This window comes from Nipponia nippon, unplaced genomic scaffold (genome assembly GCF_047370975.1).
Source record: "Nipponia nippon isolate SJK-2023a ecotype South Korea unplaced genomic scaffold, ASM4737097v1 scaffold_26, whole genome shotgun sequence".
NCBI classification, from domain to species: Eukaryota; Metazoa; Chordata; class Aves; order Pelecaniformes; family Threskiornithidae; genus Nipponia; species Nipponia nippon.
Window position 1 is genome coordinate 4,959,556 of NW_028262343.1, and position 16,569 is coordinate 4,976,124.

The window sequence follows — 16,569 nt, forward strand, 5'->3', positions numbered from 1 at the left end:
AGGAACCTTTTTTTTTGTGTATGGGAATGAACATAATACCATAAAATGAAAAGGTGAAGGGGCATGCTGTATCTACTTAATGATATTGCTAACAGGCTATAAATACACATTACTCTGGATTTGTTCTGCCACTGTATTTATCATCATCTCTTTCCATGTAATGCTGTAAACCACTCACGTTTTGTTCACAAAGCAGTTTGAGATCATCTCTCTGAGGAGAGCTCCCCACACCCCACTGTGTCTCTAAGTCATCGATCTGATTGGGACCATGGTGTATAATGGGACAGATATCTCCTGCAGCACTAGGAGCAACCATCAGCTCCTTCACCCTACAATCAGAAAATATTTAATTTGTAAATTAGCAACTTCCTGTGCAAAAGAGTCACAACAAAAAATAAAGCTCTATGGGTTTATGTGCAATTTAATTCATTTAATAAGGATGATAATGTCAGCTTCACAAATTTAATGTACTTTCAGTGACAAAAAGATGTTAGTCCAACTCCTAAAAAGCATGGACCATTAATTTCAACTACTTGCAGGTGGATTACAGTCCATCTTCTAGCAAGAGGCATTTTTTGATTGAAATCTTACTACTCATTAACTGTTAAGAGGGCAAAAATCTCCAAACCCTCAATATTAACTCCTTAACAATGAATAATATTTGAAAGAAAAGTTCATTCAGCACCCTAAATCTGACCATCTTTCTTTTTCTGTGCACACAATTGAGCTTTAAAAAAAACAATACCCCACTAGCTGTTATAAGCAAATCCACCAAGGATTCTGAAGAAAATAATAATTTGCAACCAAGTATCCCAGAGAATGAATAGATCCTTTAATTAAAATAATTTCAAAAGTGAAAATATCTTATTAAAATGTTAGGCTCTTGCAGCATGAAAATAGTTTAAAAGATTTATAATGATTCTGTCCAAAAAAGCCCATTTAAAAGAACATTTATGAAACAGACACATCAAAGTCTGCAAGTATAGCAAGTTTTAGAACAAATTCTTCATTTTTTAAGGGGATTTTTTTTTCAAGTAGCACATATTTACTACAATGGAAACTGTATTTCATTCATCTTTGGAGTGTTGAAAAGTTTTAAAAATATATACGTATTAAAATTTTTTTCTTTTTTAATTAGACATATTCAAATTACCCTAAACACAGACTTGTCAGCTTTTGTCCACTAAATGTACAAAGGTGACATCACCATTTTTTTTTAAATGTATGAAGGAAACTAGCAAGCCTGGATAAAGAGTGTAGATGTTTAAGGAGAGGGAACAAAATAGTGAGAAGATGATTGCAGATCATGCAGAACCATCACCTGCCAAACAAAATAAAAACAAAGTATGTGTGACTCAAGGCAAGGGGACTAATGAAAGGTTGGTCTGTAAAATTACATTGCCAAAAAGAAAACTTAAAAATAAAGATTCCATGTATAGAATGAAGTAGACCTGGTGATTGAAGGAGAAAAGTCGTCATACTCATAGGAAGGAGAGAGATCAGAGCGACTGCCACTACCCTGTGAGAAGGGAATGTCCGAAGGACTAATTCCAAATTCCTTTACTCTGCAGCAGCAAAATACAGCAGCAAATTAAAAGAAAATGTTCTCATAAACACAGTTAAAATGACAACTCTTTGTTTTGCATTCCTCTTTAATAGTTTAACAATAAAATTATTTTTATATTAAAACACAAATAAGAGTGTCAACATATTTAAACCTTCTGCAAATAGAGTTACACTAACAAAATTGAACAAAACCAGTGCTGCTAATTTGCAGGAGACTATAATAGCAATGTTTTCAGAAGAGTAATTCCAAATTTCAGTTTGTGCAGTTAATAATATTTGCTCTACATTCAATATTCCATTAAACTGCTCCTTTTAACATATCAAACCACTACAATACTTTAAATTCTATACTGCCCCCTGTCTTACACTGTGCAGACACTGGTGTTCAGCACTTAAAAACTAATTGTACTATGAAAATGATATATTGCTAGAAAAAATTAAAATACTACACAAAACACATGAAGCAACTTTACACTGACAGGCATTTATTCCATAACAACATACAAATTTAACACCAAGGAGAAGAAATAGTTTCACCACAACGATTTAGTATAGTAGAAATAGGTAATTAATTTTTTTTGCAGTGTCTTTTTCTGGAGTCACTTCAGCAATGTGTATTCTATAAGGGATAGAAAGATCCAATGAGTTTTGATGAATGTGCAACATCCTTCGTTATTTTACTGTAAGCAGGGGAGTAGATGCCCCTTTCTCACCAGGAAGGAAATCCCATAGACTGGTCCAAGCCAGGCAGATTTGCTACTAACTCCCTTGATCCAAACACAAAGACATTCGGATAGCAAGAGGAGCGGGCAGTAAGCTTCCCTAGCAGCCCTTTGTGCTCAATTAGCCACTGGCCGGGGGTGCCCAGCCAAGCAGGAGCAGATGTGGTTCTGCCCTATCTTTCACTGGGGCAAGCAGGCCACTAGGTCGTAGCCTCTTCTGGCAAAAACAGGCTTTCTGATGGCCCAGAAGCTTGTTTGCCTCCTTCGTTCTTTGCAGCAAAGCGGGAGGTGGGTCTCTGGGTCGCAGGTCTGACTGCAGGCACATGCAGGACCTCATTTCCACAGACATTAAACTAAGGAGAACTGCAGCTGGGGAAGGCTCCTTTCACATTCACTGAAGAGACAAACACTTTCAGAGAGCAGTACAGGTCTCAGAGGTGCTGCATTAGCCTCTGGAGGTGCTAATTTCTCTACACTGATTATAACGTCACTGTTGGATTAACTGACTCTTTACTTAGGGGTCTCAGATATTTGCCTGAAGTTGGGAAGTATAAAATTTGGGCCACAGCAACTGCAGAATTTGCATAAGAATAAGCTAGTTGAGATAGATATAGATATGATATGATGTATCATACATATAAAAGAAACAGACTGGCAACTGAATGCAATTCCACCAAGGGGATGAAAAATCACATTGCAGAAAGGTATTTTACCTAACACCCCAGGGAATCATAATGAAAACTGACTACCCCTAATGCAAGAGAGGATGCCTCCAGAGCAGGAGCAAAACTAATAGGGGCATCTCGCCCATTCCTTGCAATCCACACTATATCCATCTCTGGATAATGAATTAAATGCAGTTTCTATTGATTCTCTTGTAATGGCTGTAAAAAGTGGCAAATTAAATTAAATGTGAGCCTGAATCAGTAATCAGTATTTTGGTTTTAATCTTATTAAGAAATGCAAGTATGCTAAAATTATTCAAGTAGTTAAAATAATTATACATCATGGAACAACAGTATTACAAACATCAGTGATCAACAGCCAGTATAGCTATAAGCAATAACATTTTCCATACCTATTTGCATATCTCAACGTATTTAGAGTGTTTTCACATGATGCCATCCCTGGAGAAATTGTAGCAATCTGGAGAAAACAAGCCACGCATTAATAAATTGCTTTGTACAGATGAAAGGGTAGACGAATTCAAATTAACTTTTGGAGGAAATGCTATCATTATCTACATGTTACCTTGTTATAATAGTATTGCACAGTATATAACAGCATTGTACCTAAAAAGGTCTTCTATGCTTTAATTTACTTCACATAAAGTACACACTCTTCTAGACAACATAGCAGTGATCTCTACAGTCAACCGCAGAAACCTGAAATGAAACTACTCATTATTAAACTATTTTTTAATTATTTTTTAGAAGTTTGAAGCACCACAGTTAATTACATGGCTCTGCTGCAAACAATCAGTCAGTGTACCTACAGGATAAGTACTCTTTTAATTTAATAAAATATTCAACTTTAGCTATTATAAACCATAATGACTTGCCCTTTTCTTTCCCTGTATATTTCATCAGTAAAATTTTGCCAGTGCATGATATAAAATCTAAACATGAACATACTTACAAACCAGACACATCCTGCCAAAGAGCCAAATGTAAATACCACACTGGAAGGCTGAATACATTTTCTTGATAAAAGAGGCAAAGGAAGACCCAGAAGAGTGGTAAAGCTGCAGATCATTATCCACTGTTCTCACCACTTGGCCACTGGAGTGCAAATCTCCTCTCCTCTTTCCAGGGAACTGGGGAGGACTGGAGGTAATTCCAGGCTAAGGTATCTCCTACACCTCCCTCAGTTCAATATACGCTGTTCAGAAACCTGTCCAATCTCTACAGGCAGCTTTTTTTTGCATCCATCTAGTTATCGCAGGAACAAGCGCTGCAAATGCGAGAGCTCAATTCAAACAGTTGTAAAGATGCACTGTAGGTTTCTTTTCCTTCCCTCCTTCCTTTCAACTATAATATATAATATAATTATGGACCATATGATGGGGATCAGGGGGGCAAAGTTCCTCCCACTGTAAGTGAAGATCAGGTTCAAGACCACCTGAGGAACCTGAATGTACATTGCACCCATTTTTAAAAAGGGTAGAAAGGAGGACCCTGGGAACTACCGACCTGTCAGCCTCACCTCTGTGCCTGGGAAGATCATGGAACAGATCCTCCTAGAAGCTATGCTAAGGCACATGGAGGACAGGGAGGTGATTCAAGACAGCCAGCAGGGCTTCGCCAAGGGCAAGTCCTGCCTGACCAACCTAGTGGCCTTCTATGATGGAGTGACTGCATCAGTGGACGAGGGAAGAGCTATGGATGTCATCTATCTGGACTTCTGTAAGGCCTTTGACATGGTCTCCCACAATATCCTTCTCTCTAAATTGGAAGGATATGGATTTGATGGGTGGATTGTTCGGTGGATAAGGAATTGGCTGGATGGTCACATCCAGAGGGTAGTGGTCAATGGCTCAATGTCCAGATGGAGATTAGTGACGAGTGGTGTCCCTCAGGGGTCCGTACTGGGGCCAGTGCTGTTCAATATCTTCATCAATGACACAGACAGCAGGATCGAGTGCACCCTCAGCAAGTTTGCAGATGACACCAAGCTGAGAGGTGCAGTTGACACGCCTGAGGGATGGGATGCCATCCAGAGGGACCTGGAGAAGTGGGCCTGTGTGAACCTCATGAGGTTCAACAAGGCCAAGTGCAAGGTCTTGCACCTGGGTTGGGGCAACCCCCAGTATCAATACAGGCTGGGGGATGAAAGGATTGAGAGCAGCCCTGCTGACAAGGACTTGGGGGGTACTGATAGATGAAAAGCTGGACATGAGCCGGCAACGTGCTCTCGCAGCCCAGAAAGCCTACCATGTCCTGAGCTGCATCAAAAGAAGCATGGCCAGCAGGTCAAGGGAAGTGATTCTGCCCCTCCGCTCTGCTCTGGTGAGACCCCACCTGGAGTACTGCGTCCAGCTCTGGAGTCCTCAGCACAGGAAGGACATGGACCTGTTGGAGAGGGTCCAGAGGAGGGCCACAAAAATAATCAGAGGGATGGAACACCTCTCCTATGAAGAAAGGCTGAAAGAGCTGGGGTTGTTCAGCCTGGAGAAGAGAAGGCTGCGGGGAGACCTTATTGTGGCCTTTCAGTACTTAAAGGGGGCCTACAAGAAAGATGGGGATAGTCTTTTTAGCAAGGTCTGCTGTGACAGGACAAGGGGTAATGGTTTTAAACTAAAGGAAGGTAGATTCAGACTAAATATAAGGAAAAAAATTTTCATGATGAGGGTGGTGAAACACTGGCACAGGTTGCCCAGAGAGGTGGTAGATGCCCCATCCTTGGAAACATTCAAGGACTAGATGAGGCTCTGAGCAACCTGATCGAGTTGTAGATGTCCTTGCCCATTGCAGGGGGGTTGGACTAGATGACCTTTAAAGGTCCCTTCCATCCCAAAGCATTCTATGATTCTATGATAATTCAGAGTAAGTCATAACCACCCAAGTGCTCTTCTTCCCACATCACTATCTTAAGAAAAAACATTGCTGATTAGATTCTTGATAAAAATTACATGTAAACAAACACTAAAATCAGAATTTCAGAAATGGTCCTAGTACTAAGAAACTACATGAAAAAGTAACAGGAAGAATGAGTTTGAAAGCAGTATCTCATCATGAAAGGGTTTTCTTATTCTCAATTATAAAGTATATGACTTTATAGTATATAGTGACTGTAGTTATGTGAATGAGAAAATAAAAAATAATTCAAGCATATTTCCTCTCACTTTCAGAGGGCATTTTTTCCTTCATTTGGAACTATATTGAATATAAAAGGAAGGAATGCAAGCTTTATCAGAACTTAAATACCCATAGATCATAGATTATTCTTGATGGCATTCTCATGCATTTAAACGCGAAAAAATGTTATGTCAGCTCCATGAGAAGAGTAAAAATTAAATAAAAAAGCTTCACCGAAACGAACACAGCTTGTTAGCACTTTAAGGAGTGGTAAGGGTGATGGTGAGAACTTCATGAAACATTCACAAATGTTAATCCTTCTGTGTACAGAGAGCAATTCCCAACAGGCTAACTTTCCAAACCTTCTTCAACAGTGTGGATACATTGGCTAGAGATGCACAGTTTAGCTTTCTGATCCTGAATAGGATTTATGAAATTATGTCTCGGTGGAAAGAAAACAATCTTGTTGTTTTCATTAGAAAACTGAAGAAGAATAAAAGATTAATCAAAAATGCTTTTACCACCATTTTCAACCATACCTAACATCTGAAGAGAAGACTAGGCTGCCCTAACACCATGGTTTTCATGTTGTGGTCTGCAGACTTCTGTGGCCTCTAGACTAATTCCAAGGAGCCTGTGAAAAGTAACCAACACAAATGTATTGGGTCTGCCTGGGATGGAGTTAACTTTCCCCATAGCAGCCCTCATAGTGCTGTGCTTTGTATTGGTAGCTAGAAAGGTGTTGATAACACACACCAGTGTTTTGGCTACTGCTGAGCAGTGCTCCCACAGCATCAAGGCTGTCTCTCCAACATTTCCACCCCCTCACCCCCGAAGGCCAGTAGGCTGAGGGTGGGCAAGATCTTGGGAGGGGACATAGCCAGGACAGCTGACCCAAACTGACCAAAGGGATACTCCGTACCATATGATGTCTGCTCAGCAATAAAAGCTAAGAGAAAGGCGGAGGAGAGGGGGCATTCATTATTATGGTATTTGTCTTCTGGAGCAACCGCTACTCATACCGAAGCCCTACTTCCCGGGAAGTGGCTGGACATAGCCCGCTGATGGGAAGTAGAGAATAAATCTTTTGGTTTTCCTTTGCTTCTGCACACCTTTGCTTTTGCTTTATTAAACTGCCTGTATCTTGACCCATGAGTTCTTTTCCATCTTATTTTCTCCCCCCGTGTCCTGCTGAGGAGGGGAGTGATCAAGTGGCTTGGTGGGCACCTGGCAGCCAGCCAAGGTCAACCCACCACAGCAAACAAGCCTAACAGTCGGTGTCTACTGCAGAGAGTTTGCATTTCCATAAGGAGAAACGTTAAGGATGCACAAATAAAACCACCGGACATCTGCGCTTTTATCTGTCCTTTCCACCATCTGACAGAAGAATTCTTTTTTTCAGATTGATGCAAATGCACATTTATACAGTACACAACTATTCATCCCATCTATCCCAACTACTTCTCCCTTCAACAGCCTAGAGCATATTCTGATGCCTTTGATACCAATTCTGAATTTGCCTGTCATTTAAAGATCATAATTCACCGCTATACTTCCAGTCTACACCACATTTTCCAAAATTCTCATTCAACAAACAATACTCTCATATAATTAAGACATTATTTAAAACAAACAAACAAACAAAACCTCAAGCTAGAAGTGCTTCTAGCTAGGTGCCTAGCTAGAAAACTAGAACAAGCAATAAGAAATGCCAATAAAAAGTGAGAAGGGAGCAAGTTATCTGAAATGTCTCTGCTGAAAGACTCACTCCAAATATCATGTCAGTTAAGTCTAACACATTGGCAGTAGCAAGTGACCAGTTCTAAACAGAAGATCCTAAATTCCCAGCTTCTTTTCTCTTTGTAATTGGAAACATACAGTTAACTAAACAAACTTACCATACATGTACGGGAGTTTTCTCCTATGAATGAATCTCTTAGCACCTGAGTAAGTTTACTTGCTCTGAATGGTGTATGAGGTTTATTTCGGCCTAAGGCTCTAATGCACTCCTGAAAGAACAAACAGGTTTATATTTATTCAATCTATGTTAAAGAAAAATACATAATACAAATGCAATTCAAAATCAGAAAATATATGCCTTAGTTATGCTGCTGTCCTCTAAGATATCATTAAAATTTACTATTAAAGCTTGAATTCAAGAAGTGTTAGGCTTTTACCTCTCATTAAGTTCAGTAGAGAGGTAAGAACTTAAAAAGGACTTGGGAGCCTAAAAACTTTCTGAATCTCATCCAAAATGTTTACATATATTGTATCCAACAACAACAGCAAAAAATTCAGTGTTGATGTTAAATCTCCAGACTAACAACTATTTCTGATTATGAGCTGCAAAAGCCTGAATGATCTACAGCCTCTGCCAGCAGAAGAAGCGTGGACAGTAACTCGCGTTAACTCTATCAGTTAAAAGCAGTAGCTTTGATTCTGGCTCTACCACTGACTTTCTTTACAGCTCAGAAGAACACACTGGTGTCCAAACTTTCTGAAAGCTTCCACAGGTCACAAACCTAGTCAGTATAGCTCTGTATTGATGTATTCAATATTGGAAGACACTTGAAAATGTAAGTCATTCCCTGTTTTAAAATATTCTTCATGTGAAAAAACAGGGATAACATCTCCCCTTTCACTCACAAGAAGGGTATGGGGCTAAACTAGTATTTGCAATTGGTTGGAGAGTTCCAGAGAGAAATACTGTACAGAAGTAAATATTAAGAAATTACTATAGAAGTTACAGCAGCAACTAAGTACAACAGTGCAAACCAAGATCGCACTAATCTAAACATCACTTCTGCCCACTCAGAGTTCTAACATCAGCTAATAAATTACTTCTTACAGAAAGAAAGTTTAAATTTAAATTTCTGGTTTTTTGTTGTTGTCATATTTTGATCATTAATTCCAGTTTCTGGCTTTGCCTTAATACTTTGTGTACAGGCATCTCTTCAGATTCAGGGCTTCCTTGGTACAGTTTTAACACGTTTACACAGAAAACTTCTTCAAACAACCGTACATCAAAATCTTTTCATGTTATAGCTTTGCTTTTAGCAGGACTAACAGATGGAATGGCTTTTGTGTTACATGAATAGTTCTACAGTAGTTCAGCTAATCCTCCAGCTGCAGCCATATCCTTGTGGCCTTTTGAAATTTCCTAGAAACAGCTAGCCAGGTTAGAAACTGTGGGATGATAATCCAAGAAAGCATTGCAACTGTGAAACAACATAAAACAGAACTAAACAGGCTCAGAATAAAACTGCCATGATACAAAACAGAACAAACACAAGGGCAAGTTGGCTTTAACTAAAGTGATTATTTAAAAACTCACCAGATTAATTTTATAGAATGGACACAGCTCAGATAAACAGAAAGACTGAAGCTTGTTGAATGCGAATTTCACATGCAAATGCTAACAAGAATTCAACACTTATAGGTGAGCAAGGCAGTGCATTCCTTGAAATTTTTTAATTTGTTTGTACATTACTACTATATTTACATAAGGAGAAAAGCAGATTAGACAGGAAGAGGGGCAACAGATTTTCACCAAGTGACATTACAAACTAAAACCAGTAACAAATGTGTATGTTGAATTACTGATATGGCAACCAACAAGTTTAATTAAGATATTTTAATTTACTATAATGATTTTTAGTTTTCTCACTCTTGAAAAATTAGAATTGGATTGTCTCCTTAATAGTAAAAGGATTATGGGAGGATACTGCCAGCTTCTAAATTAATGGAGTTTTTAACTACTTTTGCTTTTCATCACAGCTCAGAAAACCAGGTAACAAAATGACAATACTACTTCCATGTAGAGACATTACAGAAATAATTTCCTGTACCAAAAATCTGAACAGGTAAGACAGGACTGATATCCACATGCAAATAGCAAATCTTGGATTAGCACCAAAAACCACTCCTCAGAACATACTAGTTTAATTCGAACTTGACAATAACTTCAAGGATCTTGAATACAAATGGAAAAAGCTGTGTAATGTTTTTGGGGATAGATGAAAAATGGAAAACTAATATATCATTGAGAAACATTTATATCTTCTTGTATCGCTGTTTAGACCTCTGCAAGACCTCCACAAGACCTCCACAAGACCTCCACTTATTTTTATTTCCCCTTCCCCATATAATTTAGATCACAACCACCAGTACAGCAGCCACAGAGCCTTTCACTATAATTAAAAAGACAAGTTGTATGAAAATGAACTAAGTATGTCGTATGGGTATTGTATTGAAGGCGCTAGACAGCACAAAATCAGCAAGTAAACTAAAAAAACAAAACCAAAACAGCTTTATTCAATTACATTTGGAAACAAGTGATAACGTCAACACAATGTTGTTTGCATTATTTATTTTGATACTAAATCAAAACAGGCCACAGTTTTGGAACTGCTGCTTCCAATTTTTCAACATGGCATACAATTTTGTAATGACACGTTACAGTTTTGTGGTGTTTTGTGAGATCTGCTTAGAGTCTGATACAAGTCTTCTCCCAAGTTTATACTGGGATAAAAAAGTAAGCACGGTGATTTTTGGGTTTAGATTCTTTATATAAAACCACAGTGCTGTGCAGAGAGTAGTGAAACCTAAAGCAAAGCTAACCAACAACAGAGATAAGTTTTGGACCATTCAAAACTACTGTTTCCCCAACTGAGACCAAAAAATTACTTTCCCTATTATAGACTGAACCTCTTTTGAGCATTATGCAACAAACAAAAAAAGCATTTGAATATTTAAATAATATTTCTTAGCTCCCTTGATGTGTTCTGGATTAATATATGAAAATCTGCAAAGTGATTGTATCAGACAATTTGCTATAAAGAATAGTCAAAAATGGATTCCACCTTTCAAGGGTTATTTTAATTGATTTGTTAATTCTTTCTGGATATAGTGCTGTTGTGTTGTTTTCTTCTTTAGTTAATTAATTAAGTGGCAAATAAATCTGTCATAAAGGTAACTTTATTTTTTATCTTTTCTTAAAAAAATATATACTGAGATCAGTAAGAATATTTCCAGTTAGCATTTCAGACCTTGAGTACCAAAGTAAGTCATCTCTCCTTCCATTTTAGGTGTATATCAGAAAAGTGTTCAAATTCAACTACTGGGGATTTTGTTTTGGTTTTTTTTTTAAGCTACATGAAAGTTGATAGCACAATGTTTCTGCAATGTTTCTACTTGGTAATTACCAAGTGTTTCTTCAGGCATTTAAAGAAAAAATCAATACGTTATTTTACCTGTCACATCAGTAGACAACGTAGACAAGCAAAGCCTGCAAAAACACTCATTTTAATAGTCATTGCTATTATATGTAGAAGGCTTCCACCTACTCAAAGGCAATGGAAACATTTCAGTTACCTTGAGTGCTAAAAGGCTCTTGTTAATTTCCGCACCTTCCAGTCGTGTCTGCCTATCTGCACTGGAAGTATCTGCTCCTCTTTCATTGCCAGCCAAATCAATCAGAGAAAATTTACCATGCAATTTCCCTTTCCTTCTGAGAATAATCTGAAACACTGCATGGCTTCGAGATGAGTGTGCATTTGCAGATGTCTGGCCAGATGTCCTTTAACAAAAGGAAAGAAAGGAAGGACACATGAACAGGCGAAGGACCATACATGTTAAACACTACCTTCAGAACATTAGTTTTTTCAGGGCAGAGTCCTGTATTTACCCTAATAATTTGATGCACATAGTATAATTATACCTATTTTTCCAATTTTTCAAACAGAAATGGAAGATTAATAACATTTTACCTCCCTCTTAAAAGCAAGAATAATCAGATCTCCAAAGATTTCAGACTATCAGAGAGCTTACATGTAAAATGCCGCCAATGGCTGCTCAGGCAGCAGTCTATGCAGAAGGCTAATTTTAAAAACAATAAAGCTGGATCTTAAAAAAAAAAAAAAAATTTTATGCTTAACTTCTGTCACTACATATCAAGGCCTTTTAGAACTGAATTATCCGGCAGTATTCCAGATTATAAATTATGTGAATTTAAGTCAGTAAACTGGTTATATAATGCATGCAATTAACATCCTGTAGAAAAATCAGTTCATATTTCTCTCTAGGAGAGAAACTCTAAATTATCTTTATTCAAAAGATAGGCAGACTCCTTACTTGCAGCCAACATTATCAAAAATACCACTGCATTTTAAAAAGCCATCACTATGTAGAGACAAAAAAATCTTGTTCCAATTCTTTAATTTACAATGAAAAATTGGTGGAAGCTATGGGAGATACCTGCAGCTGTTGCCTATTTCAATAAGCTTAAGAACATCTTCAACACATTTGACTTCCCGTTCCTGTAATCCCACCACCTGGACTTGCTGTTTACCATCTTCTAACACTCTTAATTTTGTCTTCCTGTTCAACAAGTCAAAAACCTTAGGGAGGGGAAACAGAACAGTTAAAGAGGAGCTTTAAAAGACATTTTTTCTTCAAATCTCGTATCAAAATATGCAAAGCATTCCATGAACAAACATGATTGGAAGGGAAGTGTAAAGAATTATTTGAAATAAAGCTTTCAGTACAAAAAGGAAAAAAATCTTTTATGTGACAAGCTCACAATCTTGTTTGTGAAAGAGAAATTCCACCTTCCTCAGAAAAAGATCGGGTACTTACCTTACCACTGTAGATCTCAAAAAATGTTGCATATACTTGAAGTTCTAACTTCTTATAGTTTGGCTTCTTTAGCATTAAAAAGACATCTCGAGCTGTGAATACATTTCCAAAATAAAAAGAAACCTAGTTATGCATTTTCATTTAGTGAAGACACATTAATGCATAACAGTCTGTTTTACAGCATCTCTCATATTTTGCAAGTGTAACAGATAGGATCAGTCAATCAAGTAAAAAACTCTTGCAGTTTAAACTGCCACATTACATTGGAAGATGCAGAAGACCCCAAAATTGTAAACTCAATTAATCATCAGTTATATTTCTTATGTTTTTGAAGCTATCTACATATATATTTACTTCACTGTGTAAAGACTACACACCTAGGAACTATTTTTTATGTTACCAAAGCTCCACTGTAATGCAAAATATGTTTGTATGACAGGGAGTAGAAATGTATTGACCTCAACTAATTTGCAAAAAGCCAACAGAACAATAAAGTCTCACCTGCAAGTGCATATATTCCTTTAGAACAATCTTGGTTCTTTCCTGAAAAGTCACCACCCATAGTCTAAATTAAAAAAACAAAGACGACCAAAAATACAAAGATCACAGAACTGTAACTTACATATTTGTTACTTATTAGAATTTATCAAAGTGTATCATACATAAAAAGACGTGTATTGCTGACATGTAGAAGAAATACTTACATGGGTTTTTCCACTGCCTGTTTGTCCGTATGCAAAACAAGTGGCCATTCCCCTTTCAAATATGGTCTCCACTAACGGTCGAGCTGTAAACCTAAATGCAAAAAAAACCCCAATACTTAAGAAACTTAATTGCTTTAAGATGTAACACTAACCACAAGGACACTATACATTTTAAGGCCAGAAGTGACAAAACTGGTTTTGTACTTTGAGAGGCCAAAGGACATCTCCACATTAATTCCTGAACTAAAGAGGCTACCAGCTCTAAGGCATTAAAATATCCTAAACAATTAAACAAAAGCTACAAGGTGTCTCCCATTTATTTTACAACAATATTATCCTCCTTCAAACCCTGAGAAAAAAAAATTCCTTGTTTTAATGATGCAACATGGCACAGCTTACTACATGGAGTTTGGAGCTCCATAAAGAAGACAGGATTAGAAAATATGGAAGTAGGACAGTGCAGCAGATAAATACTTAGATTTTGCCAATACAAAAATTCGGCTATAGTTTTGTTTTTGGGGTTTTTTTCCCTAAATCAGCTTCCAGGAATAAGTTTAGAAGACAGGTGGCCAAAACAACATTGCACGTCTTAATATTTTGAGAACATAGTTACGCTGAGAAAAGGCTCAAGAAAATGTATACCCAAGTTCATCAGAATGGAAAAATCCAGTTATCCCTTAAGTATTATTTGATGTGTCAAAAATATTCTCCAAAGTATCATTTTTCTATTTTAGAGAATTAATTTTTGCTTTAAAAAATGTAGAGTTATTGCTTCTACTTCAGCTGCTTATCACCATTACTTCATTAAAATCTCCAAAAGCAAAGGGTAACCTTATGGAGGGTTACCTCCACTAAGTGATGGAGGTAAGATTCTTTCTGCAACAGTCTCTCTTTCTAAACTTTTTCCAGGTGTTTACACATAAAGTATGTTTAGTGACAGAAACAAGAACGATTATTTACAGAAACACTGAGGTGTTACAACCTCCTTTCATTCCACTTTGGAACAAACACAAGATAACTTACAAAAATAATATGGGTAAGACCAAGCCATTCAGCAACCAAGGGTTATGCAAAAATCTAACTGAATCATCAATTTTCATCAAAAATGTACCAGATGATTCCTGATCAGCTTTAGTCTTTCTTTTTTGCTTCCTCCAAACATATACTTCTTTTGTCTTCAAGAGGATATTCCCGTATTTCGGTGTTTGTTCTTTTTATATTTGAAATATAAATTTCAAGAAACCTATCCACCTAAGAAGCACGTTCCATTATCTCTGTTTAATTGAGTTTGAAATTATTTATTTTGCTGATAAAAAAGGGATTTAATAATATGTATTTTAAAATAAGGCAAAATACAAACATATCTATCTTTGTAAAGCATTATACAAGTCCAAATGGTACCATGCCAAAACAGTCCAACTTTCTTTCTAGTAGAACCTTTATTTGCAGTCTTGATCCTTCAGAAATATAAACTCTGATTCTCCTTTAAAATTCAAAAAGCCTACCCATTCACACTAGTGCGTGTTTTTTAATACTAAAGAAAACTTGCAACTCAGTGTTGTGGCTCATGGATTCAAAAATACTTAAAATACAGCTTAAGCAAAATAATAATAAAAAAAATAAGAGTAGTACATTTCTCAAGAATGTTTTTCAGTACAGAAGTATAGTGAGTAATTTTAGCATACTGAAGAAAACTGGAGTAACTTGTCATACTTTTTTTTTCCCCACTGTGACCCTGATAGTTCTGGTGAGAGCAGATGACGATACCTATCTTCCTCTTAATTTTGTTATTACAGGAGGCCTTGAAGGAGATTATCCTTCATGTAATAATCATTATTGTGCCATATGAGGGAGAAGGAAAAAGCCTGTACTGCTATACAGACTAGAGATTTACTATTTCAGTATGAATACAAGCATCTTTAAATATTTTCCCATACTACTATTAATTTATTATGAAACTAATAAAAATTGTCCAGAAGTAACTCATTACAAAAACATAATAACGTTGTATGTCAAAACCAGCCCTCACATTTAAACACAAGACAAATAACAGGAAGGAGGGAGATTACAAGAACTGGTTGTTAAGCAGGAGGAAAACTATTGCAAGAGGCACATCTCACCAGCTAGATCACTCTCTCACATCTCTTCAGTATCAAGTAAGAAAAGATGCTACCAGTAGAAAATCATTAGAGACAGAAATTTCCAAGGGCACAGCTTTGCTGTTTAGAAGTCTTTCGTTAGCGTAAACTAACAGACTAAAAAGATTTTACTTTGCTACCCTTCTCCTCTTACTTATATCAAGCATAAGACACAAGTTTTCATTTTCAAGGCCTTTTAATAATTCTTTTACTATGAATTTTCTCTTATCCACCGACAGGATGTTAGCATCTAACATCAATCAAGATCGATGCCAACTTTCACTTCCTAGTTGGATTAAAAACAAAAATTAAGATATTTCTCTGTCACTAATCCTTAAGGCTATGGGAAGCACTTTCTAAGCATAAGGAAAATATCTTCATCAAATTCCTTTCGAATATCAATATTCCTCACAAAAATCTTCACAATATTTAGACTGCATACCGAGATTATGACCTGTCATGGTGTCTAACCTTGCCTGCTACTGTATCTAATCCATTTAGTGACTTGTACAAGGTAAACAGCTGCTTCTAAACAAGTTTTTAAAAGTGCTGTGTGCATTATTCTGTTCCAACTGTGGAAGTGAAACAGAAGAATAAAGGAGAAAATGGAGATCCAAATACCTTGGGGCTGAGGGGATGTGTGTGTCTCTGTTGCTTTTGTTTTTTAAATCAGAAAGATTCAGCATTTTGAGCAAGATAGATAAATTAGCTCTATGTACATGTTACATCAGCTAGATTGCTTCCAACAGCCAAACTAGCTCAGATATCTCAGCAATAGAGCAAACATACACACCTCACCCCCCACCCCCCCACTTTGTACTCTTTCCCCACCATCTCCTGATTCTTTTGCCTCCTGAGGAGGCAATACATGCTAGAGCCTGGAAAGGCAGGGCTTAGAGGAGGACTGAGAGCAGGACTGAGGTCAATAGAAGTGGAGATGATACTGCAGATGAAAAATTCAGGATAAACAGAGATAAAACAAAAGTAAACAGGCAAAAGAATGGAG

At 37.1% G+C, this 16,569-nt stretch overlaps 1 protein-coding gene across 7 annotated transcripts in view; it reads right to left on the minus strand.

Moving 5' to 3' along the window:
* Window positions 1-16,569, minus strand: part of LOC104020651 (kinesin-like protein KIF2A) — a 78,174-nt gene that overhangs the window by 20,930 nt on the left and 40,675 nt on the right. For 4 of the 7 annotated variants that reach the window (XM_087762451.1, XM_087762449.1, XM_087762456.1 and 1 more), the window contains 9 exons: window positions 13,426-13,516; window positions 13,223-13,286; window positions 12,722-12,813; window positions 12,341-12,483; window positions 11,459-11,663; window positions 7,984-8,094; window positions 3,367-3,434; window positions 1,452-1,565; window positions 179-329 (listed from right to left, as the gene is read on the minus strand). In XM_087762451.1, the coding sequence (XP_087618577.1) occupies window positions 179-329; window positions 1,452-1,565; window positions 3,367-3,434; window positions 7,984-8,094; window positions 11,459-11,663; window positions 12,341-12,483; window positions 12,722-12,813; window positions 13,223-13,286; window positions 13,426-13,516 (1,039 nt within the window). The remainder of the gene's footprint in view (window positions 1-178; window positions 330-1,451; window positions 1,566-3,366; window positions 3,435-7,983; window positions 8,095-11,458; window positions 11,664-12,340; window positions 12,484-12,721; window positions 12,814-13,222; window positions 13,287-13,425; window positions 13,517-16,569) is intronic. The other 3 variants (XM_087762455.1, XM_087762454.1, XM_087762450.1) reach the window with 2 other exon arrangements.